General features: G+C 41.3%; 1 protein-coding gene across 1 annotated transcript in view; it reads right to left on the bottom strand.

The window, feature by feature from the left end:
* Positions 1 to 6,085: 6,085 nt before the first annotated feature.
* Positions 6,086 to 19,560, bottom strand: part of PDE8A (phosphodiesterase 8A) — a 111,715-nt gene continuing 98,240 nt past the window's right edge. The window contains exons 15-22 of the mRNA XM_058033034.1: positions 18,190 to 18,238; positions 17,780 to 17,915; positions 15,889 to 16,087; positions 12,978 to 13,195; positions 12,037 to 12,169; positions 8,938 to 9,102; positions 7,847 to 7,976; positions 6,086 to 7,118 (exon numbers count right to left, since the gene is read on the bottom strand). Of these exons, the coding sequence (XP_057889017.1) occupies positions 7,012 to 7,118; positions 7,847 to 7,976; positions 8,938 to 9,102; positions 12,037 to 12,169; positions 12,978 to 13,195; positions 15,889 to 16,087; positions 17,780 to 17,915; positions 18,190 to 18,238 (1,137 nt within the window). The 3' untranslated portion in view covers positions 6,086 to 7,011. The remainder of the gene's footprint in view (positions 7,119 to 7,846; positions 7,977 to 8,937; positions 9,103 to 12,036; positions 12,170 to 12,977; positions 13,196 to 15,888; positions 16,088 to 17,779; positions 17,916 to 18,189; positions 18,239 to 19,560) is intronic.

Here is a 19,560-nt window from a genome sequence, read left to right as displayed (position 1 = left end):
CCGGTAACAGTGTGAAACAGCCACAGTGCCCGGTAACAGAGTGTGAAACAGCCACAGTGCCCGGTAACAGAGTGTGAAACAGCCGGTACTGCCCAGTAACAGAGTGTCAAACAGCCACAGTGCCCGGTAACAGAGTGTGAAACAGCCACACTGCCCGGTAACAGAGTGTGAAACAGCCGGTACTGCCTGGTAACAGAGTGTGAAACAGCCGGCACTGCCTGGTAACAGAGTGTGAAACAGCCACAGTGCCCGGTAACAGAGTGTGAAACAGCCACAGTGCCCGGTAACAGAGTGTGAAACAGCCGGTACTGCCCAGTAACAGAGTGTGAAACAGCCGGTACTGCCCGGTAACAGAGTGTGAAACAGCCGGCACTGCCCGGTAACAGTGTCAAACAGCCACAGTGCCCGGTAACAGAGTGTGAAACAGCCGGCACTGCCCGGTAACAGAGTGTGAAACAGCCACAGTGCCCGGTAACAGAGTGTGAAACAGCCGGTACTGCCCAGTAACAGAGTGTCAAACAGCCACAGTGCCCGGTAACAGAGTGTGAAACAGCCACAGTGCCCGGTAACAGAGTGTGAAACAGCCACAGTGCCCGGTAACAGAGTGTCAAACAGCCACAGTGCCCGGTAACAGCGTCAAACAGCCGCACCGCCCGGCATGGGGACAGCGCTGTGACTCTGTGCCCGCCGATGGCATTCGGCTCTCCCACGAGTCTCACCGAGCCTGGCACACAGTGCAGTGGGAGGATGAAGCTCTGCCATCTCAGAATCTCTGACCAGCATCTCTGAAAAACACCAGAGGCCAACCTTTATGAAAGCACCCACTTTCTACATTTCCTCTTCCCATTTTTTGGGAGGATTCTCACCCGAGCCCTCAGCAGCAGGCAGGCAGCCCCAGGACTAGGCCAGGGAATGCCCTGGTGTGGGTGCCCACAAGCCCCTGTGCTTCCCTGCAGCTCATTTCACCCACCTGTGAAAGGGTTCTGTAGGTCTGCTTGTAAAGCTTAGAGATCTGTAAAGAAAAATTTTCTTTTTCTGTGTAGAATAATATTACAAGCAAATTAACTTTTGAGGGGTTTTTTTGTTTTTTTTTTTAAGGCGAAAATGGACAGTTCTTTCTGGAGGTAAAAAGCAATATTCCTCACACATTTTACACTGCAAATACCAAGAAAATCTTATCAAACATATTCCATTTTATCTTTAGGCTGAAGACAAAGTCATACCTCCTCCCCCAAGCTGGGGAACTGCAAGATCACCAGATTGACGTCATTCTCCTTGGTGATAAAACATGCTGCATGCTGAACTTGGCATTCAGCATGCTCAGGTTGAGCTAAGAGCTAATGTAATGAACTCTGGGGAAGGATTTACATCAAATACCACTCTGGAATATTAAATACAGACAAGACCAACTTCTCACTTGAATAATTACACACTGGCTGAATTCCTCCTTTAGTTTCAAAGAGGAATCACCTTTCTCACTTCCTTTTGAAAATTGTATGCATTGGTACACTGTTTCACTACCTCTGTAATAAAAGGATGAAGTGATTTCTGTTAAGTACCACGGGCTGAACTAAGATGAGTTTCAGCTCTAGCAATGACTCTTGCCACTCGACGGGGGGAGCAAGCAAACCAAGAAAAGGCAGATTCAAATTTAACAAGTGTCCCCAGCTGCTTGTGCTTGCTAACATAACCTCAAAGGCAGAGGTGCCTGGGAACACTCCTGACTTCACTTTGCACGTGGGAGTGAAGTACCAAAGCTTTGCACACATATTCCCACTGCCGCAGCAGCACTGCAGTGCTCACAAGCTATTTCAGTTAACTGTGTTTGTACTCTCCTTCTGCCTGTGGATACCAATGTAAGGCTTTCAGCCATTGTAAGATATTTCTCCAGGCTCATTTTGAGCCAGAAAGAAAAATATTTTCTTGTGGTAAAAGCTGTAGTAAGCAGCAAGAGTCAGTTTGAAAGGCAGGGTTTAGTCCCAGCATTATGGCTGTGTGTTTGAGGGACATGTTTAGCCAGTGGAAGTTAAAGGAAAGACTCCTAGTGAATGAAAGAAAAATGCAAGCAGAGAAGCTGGAAGAGAGGAGGAAAGTGGAACATGATAAGACCAAAAGGCTGTTTCCTAGCCTAACACTGTTAAACCACAGGCAGGGCTTGAAGATCCAGGACTTCAAAGATATTTAGAAGCCTCAAAGCTACTTTGGTTAGTGGCTCTGGGTTCCCTGGCCTTTCCTAGCTCAGTTGCCTTGATTGCTAAAGAGGCAACTGCCTTTGTTTCACAGGGTTTGCAGAGCTGAGTCCACTGAGGTTTGCATGGGAAATGTTGGAGGAGAGTCCTAAAGATGTTGAACAATGGAAAAAAGGAACACATGAGATACTCTTCCTAAGTAACATTCAAAGCAGGCACTGAGATAAAAGCATTCAGTGCTTTGGTGCCCTTTGCTCACAGAGCCAAAGCTTCAGCAAAAACCAGCTGAAACACCTGGACATCCCCTTTGTTCTGAACCAGGAGCACAGGGCTGCACAGGGACACGGCACCGATTTGAAAGCTTGTTTTCTGCATCTAAACACCATGTCAGGACAGACTGCACTCCATCCTGCTATCATTTAACAGCACCCCTGGGACCCCTGCACCTTGGAGGCATGATGTCACACATGAGCAGAGAGATTATTTGTTTTGAAGCTTCTGAATAGCTCTGAGACCTCATTTCAAAGCACTCCTTGCAGAGTCATGACTCAAAGCCTTCTGGTCTCACTGAAGGGCACAACTGACTACTGTTTCCTTGTGCTGTTTCTCAGCACCCAGCCAGTGATTATTAGATATCTATTACCCTTTCTTCACTTTTATGCAGGAATGCCATTGCTCAATTCCTTCATGTTCAAGACACATTTTTTTAAAAAATGTGCATTTTAAAATTTTAAAATGCTTTATCAATGATTCCTCTACTGAGACAAGCAGAAACTACCAGAGAAAAAGGCACTGCAACAAAAAACAAGGCATTCATTACATTTCAGGAGATTTAAAATTTATATATTAAATTATTTATATAGCCATTGGGTAAACTGCAGTATGAAAACCATCATCAGACTTGTGATAAGGTAGCTGTGCATTTGCTGAAAAGACAACATTGTTTTTACCAGATCATAATAATTCAGATTCACTTGGAGGCATCTACAGTGATACTCAGGTTTAAAAGCAGGATTACCTGATAGAAAATATGCAGCATGGAAAATAGAGCCATTAATTCTGCCATTTAATGCTGAATTGTAGAACCTTATTAAGTTTTAAAACACAGAGCTTTTTACTAAAGCCCTGGAGGTGCATAAAGGACCTCTCCTTCATCATGTCTGCATTGGAATTTACTCTTGTATTAGCATTAAAGCAAGAACAAATGAAAAGAGCAGACAGTGCCTTAAGACTGCCAGCCTAACTGAAACTGGGAACACTTCAATCACACTCAGTTTACTCCAGTGTTCTCCCTTCCATGGTGAAGGACCCTCAGTAAAGCCATTTCTGTCCCCAGGAAGTTCCATCACCGAGTGACAGTTCAAAAAGCTGGAAAGGGTCCAGAGCACAGGGCATGTGGTGCTGCTGTGTAATCTTGGAGAATAAAGAAGGGAATCTGGAATGGCTAAAGCATGTGCAGTGGGAGGAAAGACATCTGCATCCTGGAGCAGTGAATATCAGGTTAGAGCTATCACTGCTCCAACAGCAAGGCCTTCATGCTCATGGGCAGCAGCCTGGAATCATCCCCACAGAACAGGCACAGCCTCACAGGGCACAGAAAGCTTCAGAGGTGTGGCTTGGAGAGAGAAGCTCAGTGGGAAGAAAGTCAAGATCAGGCATCATGGCTCCAGATTTTAGTTATAATCTGTCCTTGGCAAATTTAGATGGACAAGAGAGTGAACAAAGCTGCAGTGGCTGAAAATCAGTGTTTTATGTTAAGGGAAATTATTGTACACCAATATGGACATAAATCTGGCTTACAGAGAGGGTTAATTAGCACAGTTCTACAGTCCAAGTAATGGAAATAAAGATGCAGTGTGAATTTCAGGGAATTAATCATATTGATCACATCTTTTCAGTGATGATGCATCAGGCACTTTTATCGCAGATGAAATTAACTGCTTTTTACCATATATTAATATAACCCAGAATATTAACTATGCTTATGAAGAAATTTTTTTCTGGGCAGTTTAGTATCTTTATTCAGGATCTGGATGAGGGGATCAAGTGCACCCTCAGTCAGTTTGCCAATGTAGCCACGTGGGGATCAGTCTCTCCTCCCAAGAAACATGTGATAGGACAAGAGGAAATGGCCTCAAGTTGCACCAGGGGAAGCTTGGATTGGATATTAGGAATTTTTTTTATTATTTCAAGGGTTGTCAAGCACTGGAAGAGGCTGCCCAGGGCAGTGGTGGAGTCACCATCCCTGAAGGGATTTAAAACAATGTGGCACTTGGGGACATGGTTTAGTGGTGGATTTGGCAGTGCTGAAGGAATGGCTGGACTCCATAATCTTAAAGGTCTTTTCCATTCTAAATGATTCCATGATTTTTACCTGCAAACAAGTCTCTAGGCCCACATGCTCATGCCCACACTTCCTCTCCTATCCTTACTGCAGCAGATAAGCAGAGGAGACCTTGATGGTGTGATGCAGTTTTCCTCTAGTGGAGACACAGGAGCCTGCAAGGAACAGAAGAGATTAATACCAGGTAGCAAATTACAGCTGGTTACAATAGGTGCAACATAGAGAAATACAATGTGACATTGCCAGGAAAACTGTCAGCCAGCTCTCCCTCTCCTTGCAAGCTCCCTGTGAAAACAGGATACTTGTTTTATTGAGCCTTCAATGAAAATACATTTGCTCCTTCAGCTTTGATTGTAGAACCTCTGCAAGACTGACCAGAGAAGCTTCTGTCCTATTGCTGTCAGTGAGACAGTGGCACAGTCTGGGCACCCCTCACAGGGTCTGAGCCCCCTGGCTTAGGCAACATGCACACAACAATGAACTACATGGAATTACAAAAGGGAATTCCCTGCCCCAACAGCATATAACTGCATTCTGAGTAGGTAAAGAGACCATACAAGAAGGGTAAGGGCAAAAACATTTGTTCCTGACACTAACATGAACAAATGGTGGTAGTCCATCAGTCTCACTGGCTTGGGGAGGAAGGAGAAACAGAAGCAGGTAACACCTGAAGAGGTCACCTCTTCCTTCCTTACCTTAAGGCTGCTACTGCAGTCCCTGAACTGCTCCATCATCCACCTCTACCCAGCTTCTGCTTCTTCAGAAATGGTTCCAAATGTCTCTAAAGTCAATTCCTCTGCAGGAACAACAGTCAGCAGCCCTTTCAGTGCCTTTGGATGCCTTTCTGTTGGCTGGGAAGGCTGACAAGGTACTCCTTGAGTCCTCCAGTAGAACACAGCGTGGCACTGCATGGAGCTGCAAAGACTTGTCCAAGGGTACACAAGGGTCTGATGGGCTTACCAAGGGCAGGCCACAGACACAGGGGCTTGCCAGCTACACCCTTCATCACCCATATGCCATTCAACCCCCTCAACTTTTCCCTTCCCCAGACAAAAAGGATCTTAGTTATTTTTAAAAGAATTTCATGTGTTTGTTAGTCTGCAAACTACAAAGTGCATATACATTTCAAATGAAATGGGTAGGACTTGACACTTCTTAAAATATACATTTTATTATTTTCTGGTAGTTGCTATGAAGGTTTCATTCAAATTGTGAAGGTACACAGCCTTTACAAACTTCTTGAGTTGAAGGTTTGTGTTGGTGGCTTCATGTTCTTTTTCTTTTTCGGCAGAGGAGAATACATTGGCTATAAAATGTTGAAATTCATTAGATGCTTAGTATCACCTCTTCATATACACTGTGGAATGCTTTGTAGAAATACTATATAAAATAAGGCAGACTTTAACAGGAAGTTCAGTCATAAAATGTCATGGGAGAAAACAAAGAGTTCCAACACATTATTATTTTTGTAGCCAAGAGAAGATCAGGTGGTCCTCACTGGTTTGTGGGAGAACTACTGCAGTTCTGGTGCTCAGACAGTATACAGTTCTTGTTTATTCTACTATTCTCAACTGAGACCTTTTTAATAAAACTTATTTTAATTAACATAAATCAGACAATATTTAAACATACACATCTATCCTTACAGTGCAATAAAAATGTATCATTGTATAGTATTTTGTATTTGCATTATGAAAATAAAAGGTCTGTACATCAATTAAATGTATATTAATGAGTATGAATCATGTAAATTTATAATGCATCTAAAGTTGGCTTTGGCTTTTAAGTATTTATAAATTCATAGAAAATATTGAACATCTAACAAAATAAATAAAACATAACATTTTAATCATAGATGCTAACGATCAACCTCAAAAATTCTTGTGTTATTTTTTACATTTGCTACTAAATTTCTTAAGGAGAACTCACTTTCAGTAGTGCTCAGAAGTGAATGATTGCACCTTCTGTGATGTGAAAAAATACAGTACATCTATTTTTCATAGATCAAAAAATTCTTTCATAGACAGTTGCATTTTAAATGTCTGATTGTTCTACATAACTGTCTGAAGTGCTTGTAAAAAGCATGTAGCTTTCTCATAAAAGCTGTGAGTCTCTATTAATAGATAAAACTTCTAGTGAATGTCCTTTTTATGAGGATTCTCTTCAAGGTCTTCCAGCTTCACGTGCTGGTATGAAGATATCACAGAAGTATGTTCATAATAAACCCTCTTCAGTACAAGTACTGCAGCAATCCAGTGTAATTCCACTTGGTGGGCTTATTTCATCCGAGTCCACACATGGGACTTTGGGAAGTCAACTGCTGACCTCGTGTTCTCTTGCATGTGAAAGTTCCCCAAGTGCATGGGCTAGCTTTACTGTAATACTGAAGAGACCAAAACAAATCTGAATTCACACAGATAAAAGTGAGCTTGAATAAATATGCATCTGGCTAGTGAATGACACCCCATGGTCTAACTGCTATTCTGGTGGTGGTCGGAGGACTCGCAGGTTCCTTCCATCCAGTCCTTTCCAGTATTTAATGTTATTATTCAGATGCTCCATCAGATTTGGCAGGTCGGCAAATGCTAGGGAAGGAAGGGCAGAAAGTATTGAGCTTGCAGAACTGAAACAGTCACAGATTCTGTCTGAAATGTTTGGGCAACTATGTTAAGTAGAAAAGCTTAAATCTGTCATCCTGAGTCTTGAAATAGTGTTGGCTGTACAGCTCTCAGCACTCATGTAGCACTGGGGCCACTGAGAACTGTTCTGTAAATTTACTTAATACTGGTATTGTGAGTCCCAGCAAAGGAACAGTTTTCCAGGAGGGGCATAGCCAATTATGGTTGTAATTATCCTGCCCCATCAAACCTCAGTCACATGTCATGATCTGGCATTCAGGGGAGTCACATTTCTGACCACTTTTACCATGGAGGCAGCACTTGGAAGGAAACAGCTGCTCCCCCAAGCAGTTTCCAGACAGCAGAAATTTGCCTTGAAGAATAACCAATATTAACATGGTCAAAATGACTGTGCTCAAAGAGCTATCAAAGAGAATGTGTTCTGTTCTCTGTTTACAGAGAAGCAAGTTTAAGAAGTTAAAGATTGCCTGAATCTAGTATACTATAGGCAAGCCATGAGAATTGCTTGTAGCCATACTTATAAGCAATAATGAAGTTATTTATCTTACTTGAACTGCAGGAATCTTCCCTTTTCTCTCCCTTTATTTAGGAGCCATAAAAAAGAAATTTTGTATCACAGCAGCTTCAAATGTTCACAAATTGTTCACATCAGGAAATAGCAGAGTTTTGCTTACCATCCCAGGCATCAAACATATCAATAATGAAGTAATCAATGAATGATAATTGGGATTTGGGGATGCTGCAAGTATTTCTGTCAAAAACTGGCATCACAACTGGTAAACCTTGCCTCCTTTCTTCATCAGTCTGCAAAAAACATTAGTGATTATTCATCTAAGACACATTCTGTTAATGGGCTTCTTTTAGCAGCAGATTGTTTGGCACTAACTAGAGCATGCATCTGCTAAATCAGAGGAGGAACCTGAATAAATCTGAAGCAGCAGCAACTTAATCTTGGGCACCTAGTTGTTCAGTTTCAGCAAAACAGCAGAGAAATAGTGCCCTTCCAGTGTATCCCACAAAGGGATATATTTACCTTCTGTAGCTGCACACAAGCTGACCCTAAGTAACTTGGCACACTACCAAGTTGTGACTGCTTTGGACCTAAGAGCTGCTCAACCATTGTCAGCCTCTGATGGAAGCAGTGATCTGTCCCCCTCAGACATGGCAAAGCCATGATACCTTTTGTATTCCCTTGCCCCTTGCTTGGGGTGCCAAGTTCCAACTGCAGTGTTTGGTACATAATCTGTAATGATGACTGCCCTCTCCTTTTCCACATCTTCCTAAAGCCTTCCCTCAGCACAGTGTGCTAAGGGCTTACAGCATTTCTTGGAGTGAGTGCTGCTCCCATCCAGACACTAGAACCTGATGATCCTAGGCAATGATTCCTGATGAACCTGATGATCCTATTCCAGAGGCAAAGCCAACATGTGGGTACAGAAGACATCCTTGCTCTCTCTTATGGGAGTGCATTTGCAGACAAAGCTCAAAAAGCCCAGTTCCACACTGAACAACTTGAAAGCTTAGATTTTTCAGAAATTGCACAATAGAAGTTGTCAGCTTTCATCTCTCTGAAGGCACCTAGTTGTGTACCAGCATGAGTAATACCCATCATTTAAATAAAATTCCATCATTTAAATTCCATCATTTAAAATAAAAAGGTTATTATTTCTCACATGACACAATGCAGCCCGAGACATTCTGTGACACCCTCCCTTTTAAAGAGGTGCTCACCTGCAGCTCCAGCAGCCTGGCTTAGCTGCCTTACCTGTGCAAAGTACTCCTCAGAGATGCGTCCAGCCCACTCTATGCACTGTTCTCTGGGTCTGCACGGGTTGGAAATGTCAGCACACTTTATCAACATGCGTTTGATAAGGATACGGTTTTCAGGAGACCTGAGAACAGTTTTGATTGACTCTCCATCACCATTATTCTGTAACATTTAAGAATAAAAAACAATCCATTAGCAAGGTCTCCATGCACTAACTCAAAAGCTTTTGTGCTTTGGGAATGCTTTCAGCACATCCCACAGGGATCAGTTCTGCTACTGGCTACCAGATTTGATGTCTAACTGAATTTATGGGCGGATTATCAAAGTTAGCCACAGCTCTGAGCTAGTACTTAACTCCAGTTTCTGGATTCAATCACTGGCTTTGTGACAGATCTCTTTGGCATCTTTGAGCAAGTCATGTAATCCCTGTGCTCCTTATCTGTCTTCTCAAAAGTGTGGAGAGGATCAATTCATTACTACACACAAAGTGATGAGGACCATGTAGGCTGAAAAATGTAACTCTCTGCTGAAACCCAAGGATTAATGGACTTGCACATTAAGAATGGAATAGTTGGTTTGAAAAGAGAGACTGACCCAAGATGCAGAGCCACCCTTGAACACAAACCCCATCAGTGTATCAATCATTCTGACAGCACTGCTACTATTCAGACAGCCAGGTCCCACATTACCTCCCAGGCATGTTCCTCATTCCCTTCCCTTGCTGCTGGACTCTTTAAGGATGGATAGGTACAAGAATTTACACTGCTGTCTACTCAGAATAGGAAGTCTTTGAAGCAAGGAACATACAAGACTTTTTTGGCACCTAACAAGGTCTTGCTCCACAGTCAGAGCAGGGAAGAAGTAACAAACAGTAATAATAATAATGTGCTACCAGTTCCTGCAGTGTTTTGTACAAAGAGGGAGATACAAAGCAGCAGAAACATTCTGACCTTTTATTAGGTCGGAATAATCATGACATTTTTCAGAAGAAAATTCTTGTGGGGAAGAAAGTTCTTCCTAAAGGAAGAAACTGACAGTAATAAAAAAAATTTGATAGTACAGAAATGGCTCAGAAATACCAGTTCCACAGGTCTCACCAAAATGAGATGCCTAAAGCAATTATTTTCTCTCTTTTCTAAGTATGTGGAAGGGAAAACAGAAGAAACAAGGTGAACTTCCAGATGCATGGGAAAATTATATACGAGAAAGCCAACATAAAGTGATGGAAGCTCCAGAAACACAAATATGGAAATGAGGTATGGAAAATTAAGATTGTTCAGTTACAGATGGTAGAGAATATCCTAGTAGGTAAACCACCAGGGATCAAGAAAGGATGTTCACCTCTGAGATCTGCTCAAACCAAAGGCACAGTTCTACTTGCTGGATGCAGATGTCTTGGGAATAAACTGTGTTAACTGTGCTTAGTCCCAGCATCCTGCTCCGAGTGCAGAGGTGTCTCTGCATGTCACATGTTGGCTTCCTGTCATAGCTGAGGTGACATCATGAGGGGAAATGGGAGGATAGAGGATGCTGGAGCTGGAAATAATTTTTTTCAGTTTATGAAACAAAAGCAGAAAGGAAACAAACAGAGCAGCTTCTCAGCATGGCTCTTTGAACAAATTTGTGTAAAAATAAAAAATAAATTAAAAAAAAAAGAAGTGGAACTGTCCCATTTGGAACAGGCAGTTGGCAGCTCAGCCTGCAAACAGTGCACTGAGTCACCACCATGACTGGAAAGCAGGCCAGAAAACACACACTGCTGCTGCAGCCAGAGGGACAGCAGCCTTGAAAGAGGGGCTGACAGTGTTGTTCTGCTCAGCACAATAAATAATTTGCGTTACCCACTCACACATTACAGGCTTTTTCATAGGAACTTGCCAAACTGAAACTCCAAACTGAAAGAAGGGAAACATTTTTCTTCTTGTTTTCAATAGAAATTATATATTCTTTGTCTTCCCATCCTTGGGTACAATTTACTGTGAATCACAAATGCCTTGTGGGGCACATAATTTCCCTGCAGTCTCTGGGGCTTAAGGATAAAACTAAACTTTTGTTTCATTTTTCTATGTCCCTGTTTGTGTTTTTACTCTCTGACTGTACAGGTCCAAGCCCTGTTCTTCAGCATCACCAGCTGTTCAGCTCCCTGTAATAGGCAAGAAGAGGAGTTTTGCTTCTCATGGGTGAAGGAACAAGACCTGTTTCTCTCCCACTCTTAGATAATAAAAATACTGCCTTCCCCCATTACACACAACAGTCATAAATGTGGCTTTCTAAAAAACATGGTAAGAAACTACAGAAAACCATTACAGCTCCTCCATGAGTTTGCCACTGATGCAAGCTTTATCACAACCATTTCTGCAAGTCTTCTCTTGGCAAAAATCATTCCAACAAAATTATACACTTCTCTTACTGGCAACAAAACTGCTGGTTGAAGCTGTTATTGAAACTGGTGTGGTTTTTCAGAAAGAGTTCTTAACAGGCAATTTCTTTGTGTCCATGAGGTTCCAGATGGCTATTGATTATATGATACATAATGTCACCATCATCTATTTTAAAGATTAAAAAAGAAAGCACACAGAAATCCCATGAATGCTGCCAGGCAGCACTGGAGGCTGAGGGCCCTTATTGCCAGAGAATGCAAAACATGCCAGCCCACAGACCTGCCCTTGTGCTGCACCCCCAGCATGTCCCCTTGGGAGGGATGTAATTCAGCCTCTGCTTTGAGGCAAACCTCGCCTTCTTTGCAGAAACAGCCAACAGCAAAGCCCAGTCTTGCCCCTTCTTCCATGGGAGCAACTGGTTAATCAAAATAACATTTTTCCATGAAAAGATACAGCCCAGGGTTCTGGTTCCAAGTACGACATCACAGCACTGTGATATTAATAGGATCCAAGTGAGCCCCACTCACCCTCAAAGTGAGTGACAACCATGTTAAGCAGAAGGGGATTCAATCCCAGAGTTGAAAGATCAATCTCCAGCCTCTCTTTCTCCACATTTCTGATAAACTTTCTCAGAACACCATGTGGGAATTTCCCACTGCCAAGGGTTCCCAGTCCCTGCCTAGGCATTTTAAGGAGGACTTGCAGTGTTGCTTACCCCATTTTCTTCTAGTGCTGCCAAGGGTTTATTAATGCTGTTGACAAACTTGTTGACATGCTCAAAGTGCTTTGTCATTTCTGTTGCTAAGACCATGTCAATAATGACTTGGCGAAGGGTTCGATACTCATTCCTGTTTAAAGAAGGAAACAATTAAGAATGCTAGCTGGGTCACAAAGGGCTGGTTGCTAAAACAAGTCTAACAAAATTGCAACAGACCATTCCTGTTTGAGAGAGGTGCTAGGGGAACAAAGAACAGCAATAAAGGCTGGGGCAGCTGTGTCTCTGTTAGATATAGGAGTATCTTTGGTGTATAGGGACATATGTGCTCCAGGCATGACTGGATCTCTAGGAGAAACAGTACCTGGGCAGAAGCAGAGGCACCAGCTGCTTAGGAGGCTGCTAGGACGTGCCACACCTGCATGTTTCCAAGGCTTTTAGCACAGACACCCAGCTGTGGCTCACTCCCCAGGCAAGTTTTCAGCAATATTTTGCTGTTGTATCTTGAGAGAACCAAGGCAATGATCACATCCTTGCCCTGAATGCTTCACTGAGGCTGCAAGGGCAACAGGTCCTTCATTATCCTTCACACTGCTCTGTGGCTCTCTCTCTCTCCTTGTTCTCTACCCACCCAGCCATAGCTTGTTCTCTACATTCAGTGACACAAAACAACTCTTCTAGACTTGGTCACATTAAGATTTACACTAAGTTCCTTAGATAGGATCTGCCTTTTGATGGAGAAACTGACTGTGGGGATTTACTCAGAGGTCTTTGCAGGAGAGACAGAAGCATTCTACTCTTTCAGAAGCAAATTTCTCAAGGGCCGTGGACAGTCATCCACCAGGCAGTGCCCTCCTCTAGGATGCTTGCTTGCCTTAGGGCACACAGAAGGAAGTGAGAGATGTAGGTGGGCAGACAAGGACCCTGGGGGTCAGAATTACCTCTCCATGTTTTTGAAGATGTTGCATTTCCCATCCCGGGTGGTGAGCTGGAAAGCCAGGGCAGCGTGGTGGCTCTCCAGCACGGCCGTGTCGTTGTAGAGGATGGCGAGCTCGCTGCCAGCGTTGCACAGGAAGGAGTTTGTCCTTCCTGGGTGATCCACATCGTGCACTGTGGCAGCAATGAGCGCAGCAACCTCGTCAATTGGATCCAGGGTTTGCTGAAATTAGAAGGGTGCTTAGTTTTCCTGGCAGACTCATTAGGAACCCTATTCTGTCCACAAGATTAAGCCAAGTTGCTGAGGAATAAAAGCCAAAACTCTGGAGATCAGCAAGGGTCAGATGTTCTACACAGAGCAATGGAAAATTCATTATAAGCTTCATTGAACATTGCGTGACTTTTTGGCCATTTTGTACCCCTTAGATTTTGCCTTAACCACACCTTTGTCACAGCACATCAAATTAAACAAATGTAAAGTAATAAATTAGTTTCTGTTTTCTAGCAACACCGAAACCACCTGCACTTGGAGTTAAGGTATTTGGCTTGGAAAAAAGACCAATACTGCTAAAAATTATTCTATTAACAGCCCTTAATTTCCTTTGGCAATTTAATGTGTCCTAATCATGTTCCACTTACATGCTGGCTAGGTTTACAATTTGAAAGGAATGTTATCCATACATCCAGTTCCTTAATAACACTGTCCTGGGTTACAGCTAATGCATATTCTATGGAGAATATTCAATGTTTTGTATCCATGGATAAATTACATGACACATGTTCTGTACTTTCTGTGTCACATTCTGATTCTGGTAGCATGCTGCACTCCAAGCTTTATGTCTCCTTGCAATGGGCATTGCTTTATGCCTATTTTTATCTACCCTGTCATGAAGTACAAACCTATTTGACTCAAGATTTTGCACTTAAGTGCTAATACTTTATTAATAGCATAAAGGAGAACAAGAACTAAGCATCTCAGAAATATTTTGTATACATTTGGAAACCAGCCTTTGTGCTGTGTTTACACTGGCATTTGTGAAGGATCAGATACAAAACAATTATATTAAAAATTTTAATAAAATGAAAGAGACACAAGAGCAGAAATATTCCCATTTGAATCTGGGAGCAGAGCAGATAATTTTAATTCCAATTTGCTTTTATTTGAGGTCCAAATTCTCTGTGGGCCCACTACTACCATTCAGAATAGTTACACTTGGTAGGTGAAAAGACAAACCCTACCCTTCTTCACACCTCCTGAAATTATGCAATGACCTGACTTGGCAGGAGCAGGCATATTATTCATTGAGGACTAAGAGAATCTCATGGAGAACAAGAGCAGGCAAATAATTCTTTCTGCTCTAGTTCATAGTTAGCATTGTCTGCTGTGTTTTAACTTCTTCCTTCTTTCTTTCAGCTGCTGCTCATGGGATTCTATTTTTGTGGTATAAAGTTCAGAGAGGGGGATTTGAGAGAGGGATTTCCTCAGAGGCACACACTAAGCAGCATTCAGTCTGGCTGAGAAAGACCTGTGCAGATGGGAAATGGCCAGAAACATGAGAATACCTGGCCTGGAGGAGTCTACCTGACTTATTTCACAGGGATTTACAGTACTTTTACACCCAACATCAAGGCAAGGATTCTAACTTTGTTATCTTAACTCCCATGAAAACGTTTTTTCTCAGAAAACGGTTCTGAGAATATGGTTGCAATTTCGAAGCCAGAAAATCTTCCTAGGCAAGTTGAATTGAGTTCAAGTTACCAAAAAAAACTATTCTCAGCATGAATTTCAGTGGCAGAATTGGGCTTTGTGTGTTTAGATTAAGTCGAACTCTGTGCAACACTAAAGCAGCTGGGCTATAACTTCGAAAAGATGGAGAGAATTCTGAACTTTGATTCTGCTCCTTCTGTTGCTGCAACATTTTTTTCTCTTCCTATGCCTACAGAGGAATGGAAATAACATTCTGGAAAAAGAGGAGGCAGTCATGCTTCTGTGGCATTGAAATGGATCCAGATCTTGTCTGTTTTTCATAGATATTCTTGGGAAGACCAGCTAAACCTCTGGCAAATCAGGGGCTGAAAAAATCCAGTGACATTCTATCCCCACTAGGCATACAGTATTTGTAAATCAGCCTCTGGAGAGCACACTAATGAGCTGCAGCTCCAAGTTAACGGAATTACTACAGTTTAATGAGCTGTCAGAAGCTTGTTTACAGTCACAAATTTCTCAGCCAGGTGCCCATCACTGGGGCTATCCTTAGGCAGGCCAGTTCAGAATTTTACCCAGGACTGTGACTCAGAAATATGTCCCACCACTCTATTGCACACACACCAAGCACTGCTTTATTCCCCTGCTCCAGTCTGGGCATGTGAGAGCAAAAGTCACTCTGATTTATTCTGGTTTTCATGGTTCTAATACCCCAGTGGGTGCTATGGTAGAGACAAGTAATTTTTTTCAATACTCTCCTGCAATGCAGTCTCAGGGCATCTCCTCCAGTGGGTGATCCAGCCTATTTATGGCCTACATTGTCTTGGGAATCCTTTGCAAAATGACCATCACAAGACATAAGAGATGGTAATTTATCACATTAAATCTGTATTTGGCATGAGCCATCACAAAAATAATTATGTTATTAGCTCACCTATCTGAGAAGGTTTAACTACATGAAGGAGTTTTACTTGAAAATAAAGTTTTCTTATTCTCCTATCAAGAATTGTTCAATTCTGTAATATTAGTATCCATCCTTCTACATAAGAGAGATCCTAGAATTCATGCAAAGCTCAGTTTTTTTTGACCTCAGAGTTACCAAACTGATTGGCACTGGGCAGACATTTGGCTTTTGAATCTGTTTCTGAGAGATCCTTCTCTGATTGCATCTGTATTTCCCACCATATTGTTTCACACACATGTGGACTCACCTTTACTCTCTCTTTAGACAAGAAGTAAGCAGTAGCATGTAGTACATCTGCTGAATGAGTGGAATTGTGGTAGGAGTTGGAGGAATGGTAGTTAGCCTCAATAACTTGTAACCATGACCTCAGAGTGGATTCTGAACAGTTTAGGAATTCACAGATTCCAAAGCGAGCAAATATTTTGAGACCCAGATAAACCAAAGGCCTATGGAAAAAAATAAACAGAAAGTTTTAAAATGAATGCAGCTGAAAGAATATTATATAGCATAAACAGTGTGAATCCACACAGCATTTTTAGCTAATGACATATGTAATGATGTGTAAGGACTTGTTAGAGAATTACTGTGTCATATACTGGAATTGTAACATACATAAAGTCCAATTCCCCTTAATCCCCCCAGTGTCAGACAAAGGTGTCTCCAGGTTTCTCTGTCAGGGAACTGTAATGCACTAAAATTCAATTAATTATCCTGGCTTTATTACCATATGTCTGCTTGGACTTAAGGCAATATTAGTAATATATTCGTACTTGTGAGTCATTGAAAATCACTTTACTTATCTTAACAAATGAACTGCTGTCATTTAAACACAGTAGGAAGCAATCATAATTACACTGCCTTTAATAAGAGTACAGGCAACAAAGTACCTCCTTTGTCCCTCTGTGGTCTCTCCAGATCAGTATGAACAGAGAAACCTACCTGGTGATCTCATGCATGCTGGCTGGGATAATTAATTAAGTTACTGCAATGTACCAATTAAATGCTGTAAATCAAACTGACTGTACTTTTACATCTTTCTTTTTAATTACTTATCTCTATTACTTCATTAGAGATCAAAATGCATCAAAGAAATAAAACCTAAAGCAAGTGGATGTAAACCCCTTCATTTAAAATAAAATAATTTTAAAGAAGAATAAAACCCTAGGTGGTTTTGCACCTTTTTGGCTCATAAAACCACAGCCTAATAATGAACTGCATATTTGTTAACTAAGTGCCTGACATCTTTTGCAGACTTTGGTTTTGAATAACTTTCAAAGCTCTTACAGATCTGGGATTTTGACAAAAGGTTTAAGATAGTCAATTAATTGCATGATCTGGCCTCCAAATTGGTGTCTCACAAAAGCTTCTACCTAAGACAAAGCATGATACGTGAAACTAGACCCAAAAGGGGAACTTTTTATAAGCATGAGAAAATAAAACCAAGGATTTAAACAGAAAGAACAATTTACAGTCTTAGGGGGAGCCTTTGCTACTAATGAAGTACAGTCTATCAAAGCTGCTGATCTGCTTTTGAAAACTTCTGTGATGGAAATTAGTATGCCCTGCTTTTTATCAGTAAACGTTTTCAGTTAAGCTTATACATAAAATGTAACCTGCCAAAATTTTAGAATAAAGACCTTCCTCTAATCCCAGAGAAAGGTAATGGGAATTTTGCTGAAAAGCTATTCAGGAATAAAACCTTTCCAATCAAATGGAAAGAAAATAAAACTTCATCTGTATTAACTGATCAAATCAAGACCAGCATGTTGATTCTGTGTGTAGTTTGCCATAATAGGAATTTGAATCACCACAAGAAAATAATTTGATTTGTATAACTTTTCTATTCCTGAATAAAGGAAGGCTTTAAAAATTATGCTGTATTGTCATTATACCATATCAAAGATATATAATCTTCACTTATATCCACTGGGGAATTTGAAGGAAATAGTGCATGATGAAACAGAAGCTATTTAAGATGCATACATAGCTAGAAATGGAGAAATTTCAAACATCTGACATTGAAAATAAAATTAATTCAGTTGTAAAAGCACAGGTAGAGAACTTAAGGATCTGATTAGAGGATGACATTTAAGTCAACTTTCAGCAACTGCAGTTTATGAGCTCTTGTATTTACTGACCTTTTATGGGTGGCAGCCTCAAGTTCAAAGATATCAAAATCCCACTGTTCCTCATTTTCCATTGCCTCTGTTATCCGTGGGGGTATGTCATTGAGGGAGATTGGAGAGCTCAGACTGCCAGCAACCTGATGAGTTTCTTTTGAGGAATACAGTTATTACTATATGTATTTATTATCAGTATATTAAGTAGTATATTTAATAGTGAGATACAATTTTACTGAATGACTATGCATTCCCTACATTAGTAACACCTGGCTCAGTAATGCTGCAGAAAAATGCTTACAGATAAAAACCCCCAAACAAACCAAAAAAGCTTATTAAAAAGGACATCTAATCACATTTCCCGTTTCTTAAATTTCTGAACATGTTTTAGTATCTCAAATTAAATTATCTCCCAAATTAAAACTTACGTTTTGCTGACAATATGTATTCGTTCCCTGATAATCTTCGTAAACCATCCTGTTAAATGAAAGTTGCAAGTTAAATGGAGGGTTTTGAACAATAGGTCTAGGAGATGATGACACCACGTAGTAGCACAATAACTTCAGGGAAGCCAGACTGCAGCCTGTCAGAGCCATCAGAGCTGCCCTCTCCCTTATTTGTGCTGCTCAGATTCACCTGCTTTACACAGAGCTCGTAACAGAGGAGGAACTGCAGGCTAGGGAATACAATATGGACTCAGGCAGGTAAAAACTCAGGTTCCTCAGGTGCAGATGGAGGTCTGGAATTGCAGCCTCACATCTGTCTTTGCCTGGCCAGTGTGCACACCAGCTGTGGGTCTGTGTCTCAAAGGAGACACGGCGTGTCCACACACTGCCAGCCAGGAGCAAAGGAGGGAGGGAGTGCATGGAGACATTGCCCGGCTCCCCTGCCCTGGCACTGGCACTTCCAGTCACCTCAGCAGCATCACAATCTCAGGAGAATCTCAGGAACAAATTACTCTGAGGCTTCCTTTCACACAGAATGTGAACTTGTTTGTTCTTCAGTTCCGTACCTCCTAGGCTTAATTCTGGCATGGTGCCTAGATGTGAACACTGAGATGATGGATTAAAACTAACAGAATTCTGTATTTAATATTTACTTTTCGTTTTATAATTCTAAATGCTGTGGCCCAAATCCTGCTTGCTCTTTTGAGGTTACAGCTGCTGGCTCATGTTTAGCCCATGATGCAAAAAACAGTGTTAAAAAAAAAATTCGAAATGCTCCTTATTAAAAATGTTATTTACACCAATTATAGCTGAAGTAAATGTGGATCCTGTATCTGACATGGAATATCCACTCTTAAAAGAGCTGTTATATCTAATTCTTATTTTCACATTTGTAAGTAAGTGAGTCTGGAGTTTTGTGATTTAAAAGGAAAGAGAACAGTGGCTGTTCAATAGAACTGCTATGACACAAATATTTAGGTCACCAGATGCTGCCTATCATTTAGAATCAAAGATTACTTTTTAAGAGTTGAAATAGCAGGTGTAATTGTATCTGGTAAATCTATCTTTAAACTCCAAATGCCCTTCCTGCTTGAGAGTTCAAATCCAATAACATATTACTTGTTTCCTTCTCAGATGTAACTTCTGAACTCAAATGGAGCAATATAATTTGTTTTCAGCAGGCTCTTTGATGGAAAAATGTTTCTCTCCAATAACTTTAAAACTCATAACATGCCATATGCTCTGAAATTAATTTTCTCAGCTTTTCTTATTGCTCCATTAAAAAGCCTTAGGCTTATTTTTAGTAAAGATTTTATATTTTGCAATATTGTTATCTTCATGTTCATGGACCAA

This window comes from Melospiza georgiana, chromosome 13 (genome assembly GCF_028018845.1).
Source record: "Melospiza georgiana isolate bMelGeo1 chromosome 13, bMelGeo1.pri, whole genome shotgun sequence".
NCBI lineage: Eukaryota > Metazoa > Chordata > Aves > Passeriformes > Passerellidae > Melospiza > Melospiza georgiana.
The sequence above is the reverse complement of the archived record's forward strand: the minus strand, read 5'-3'. Positions and strand labels throughout refer to the sequence as shown.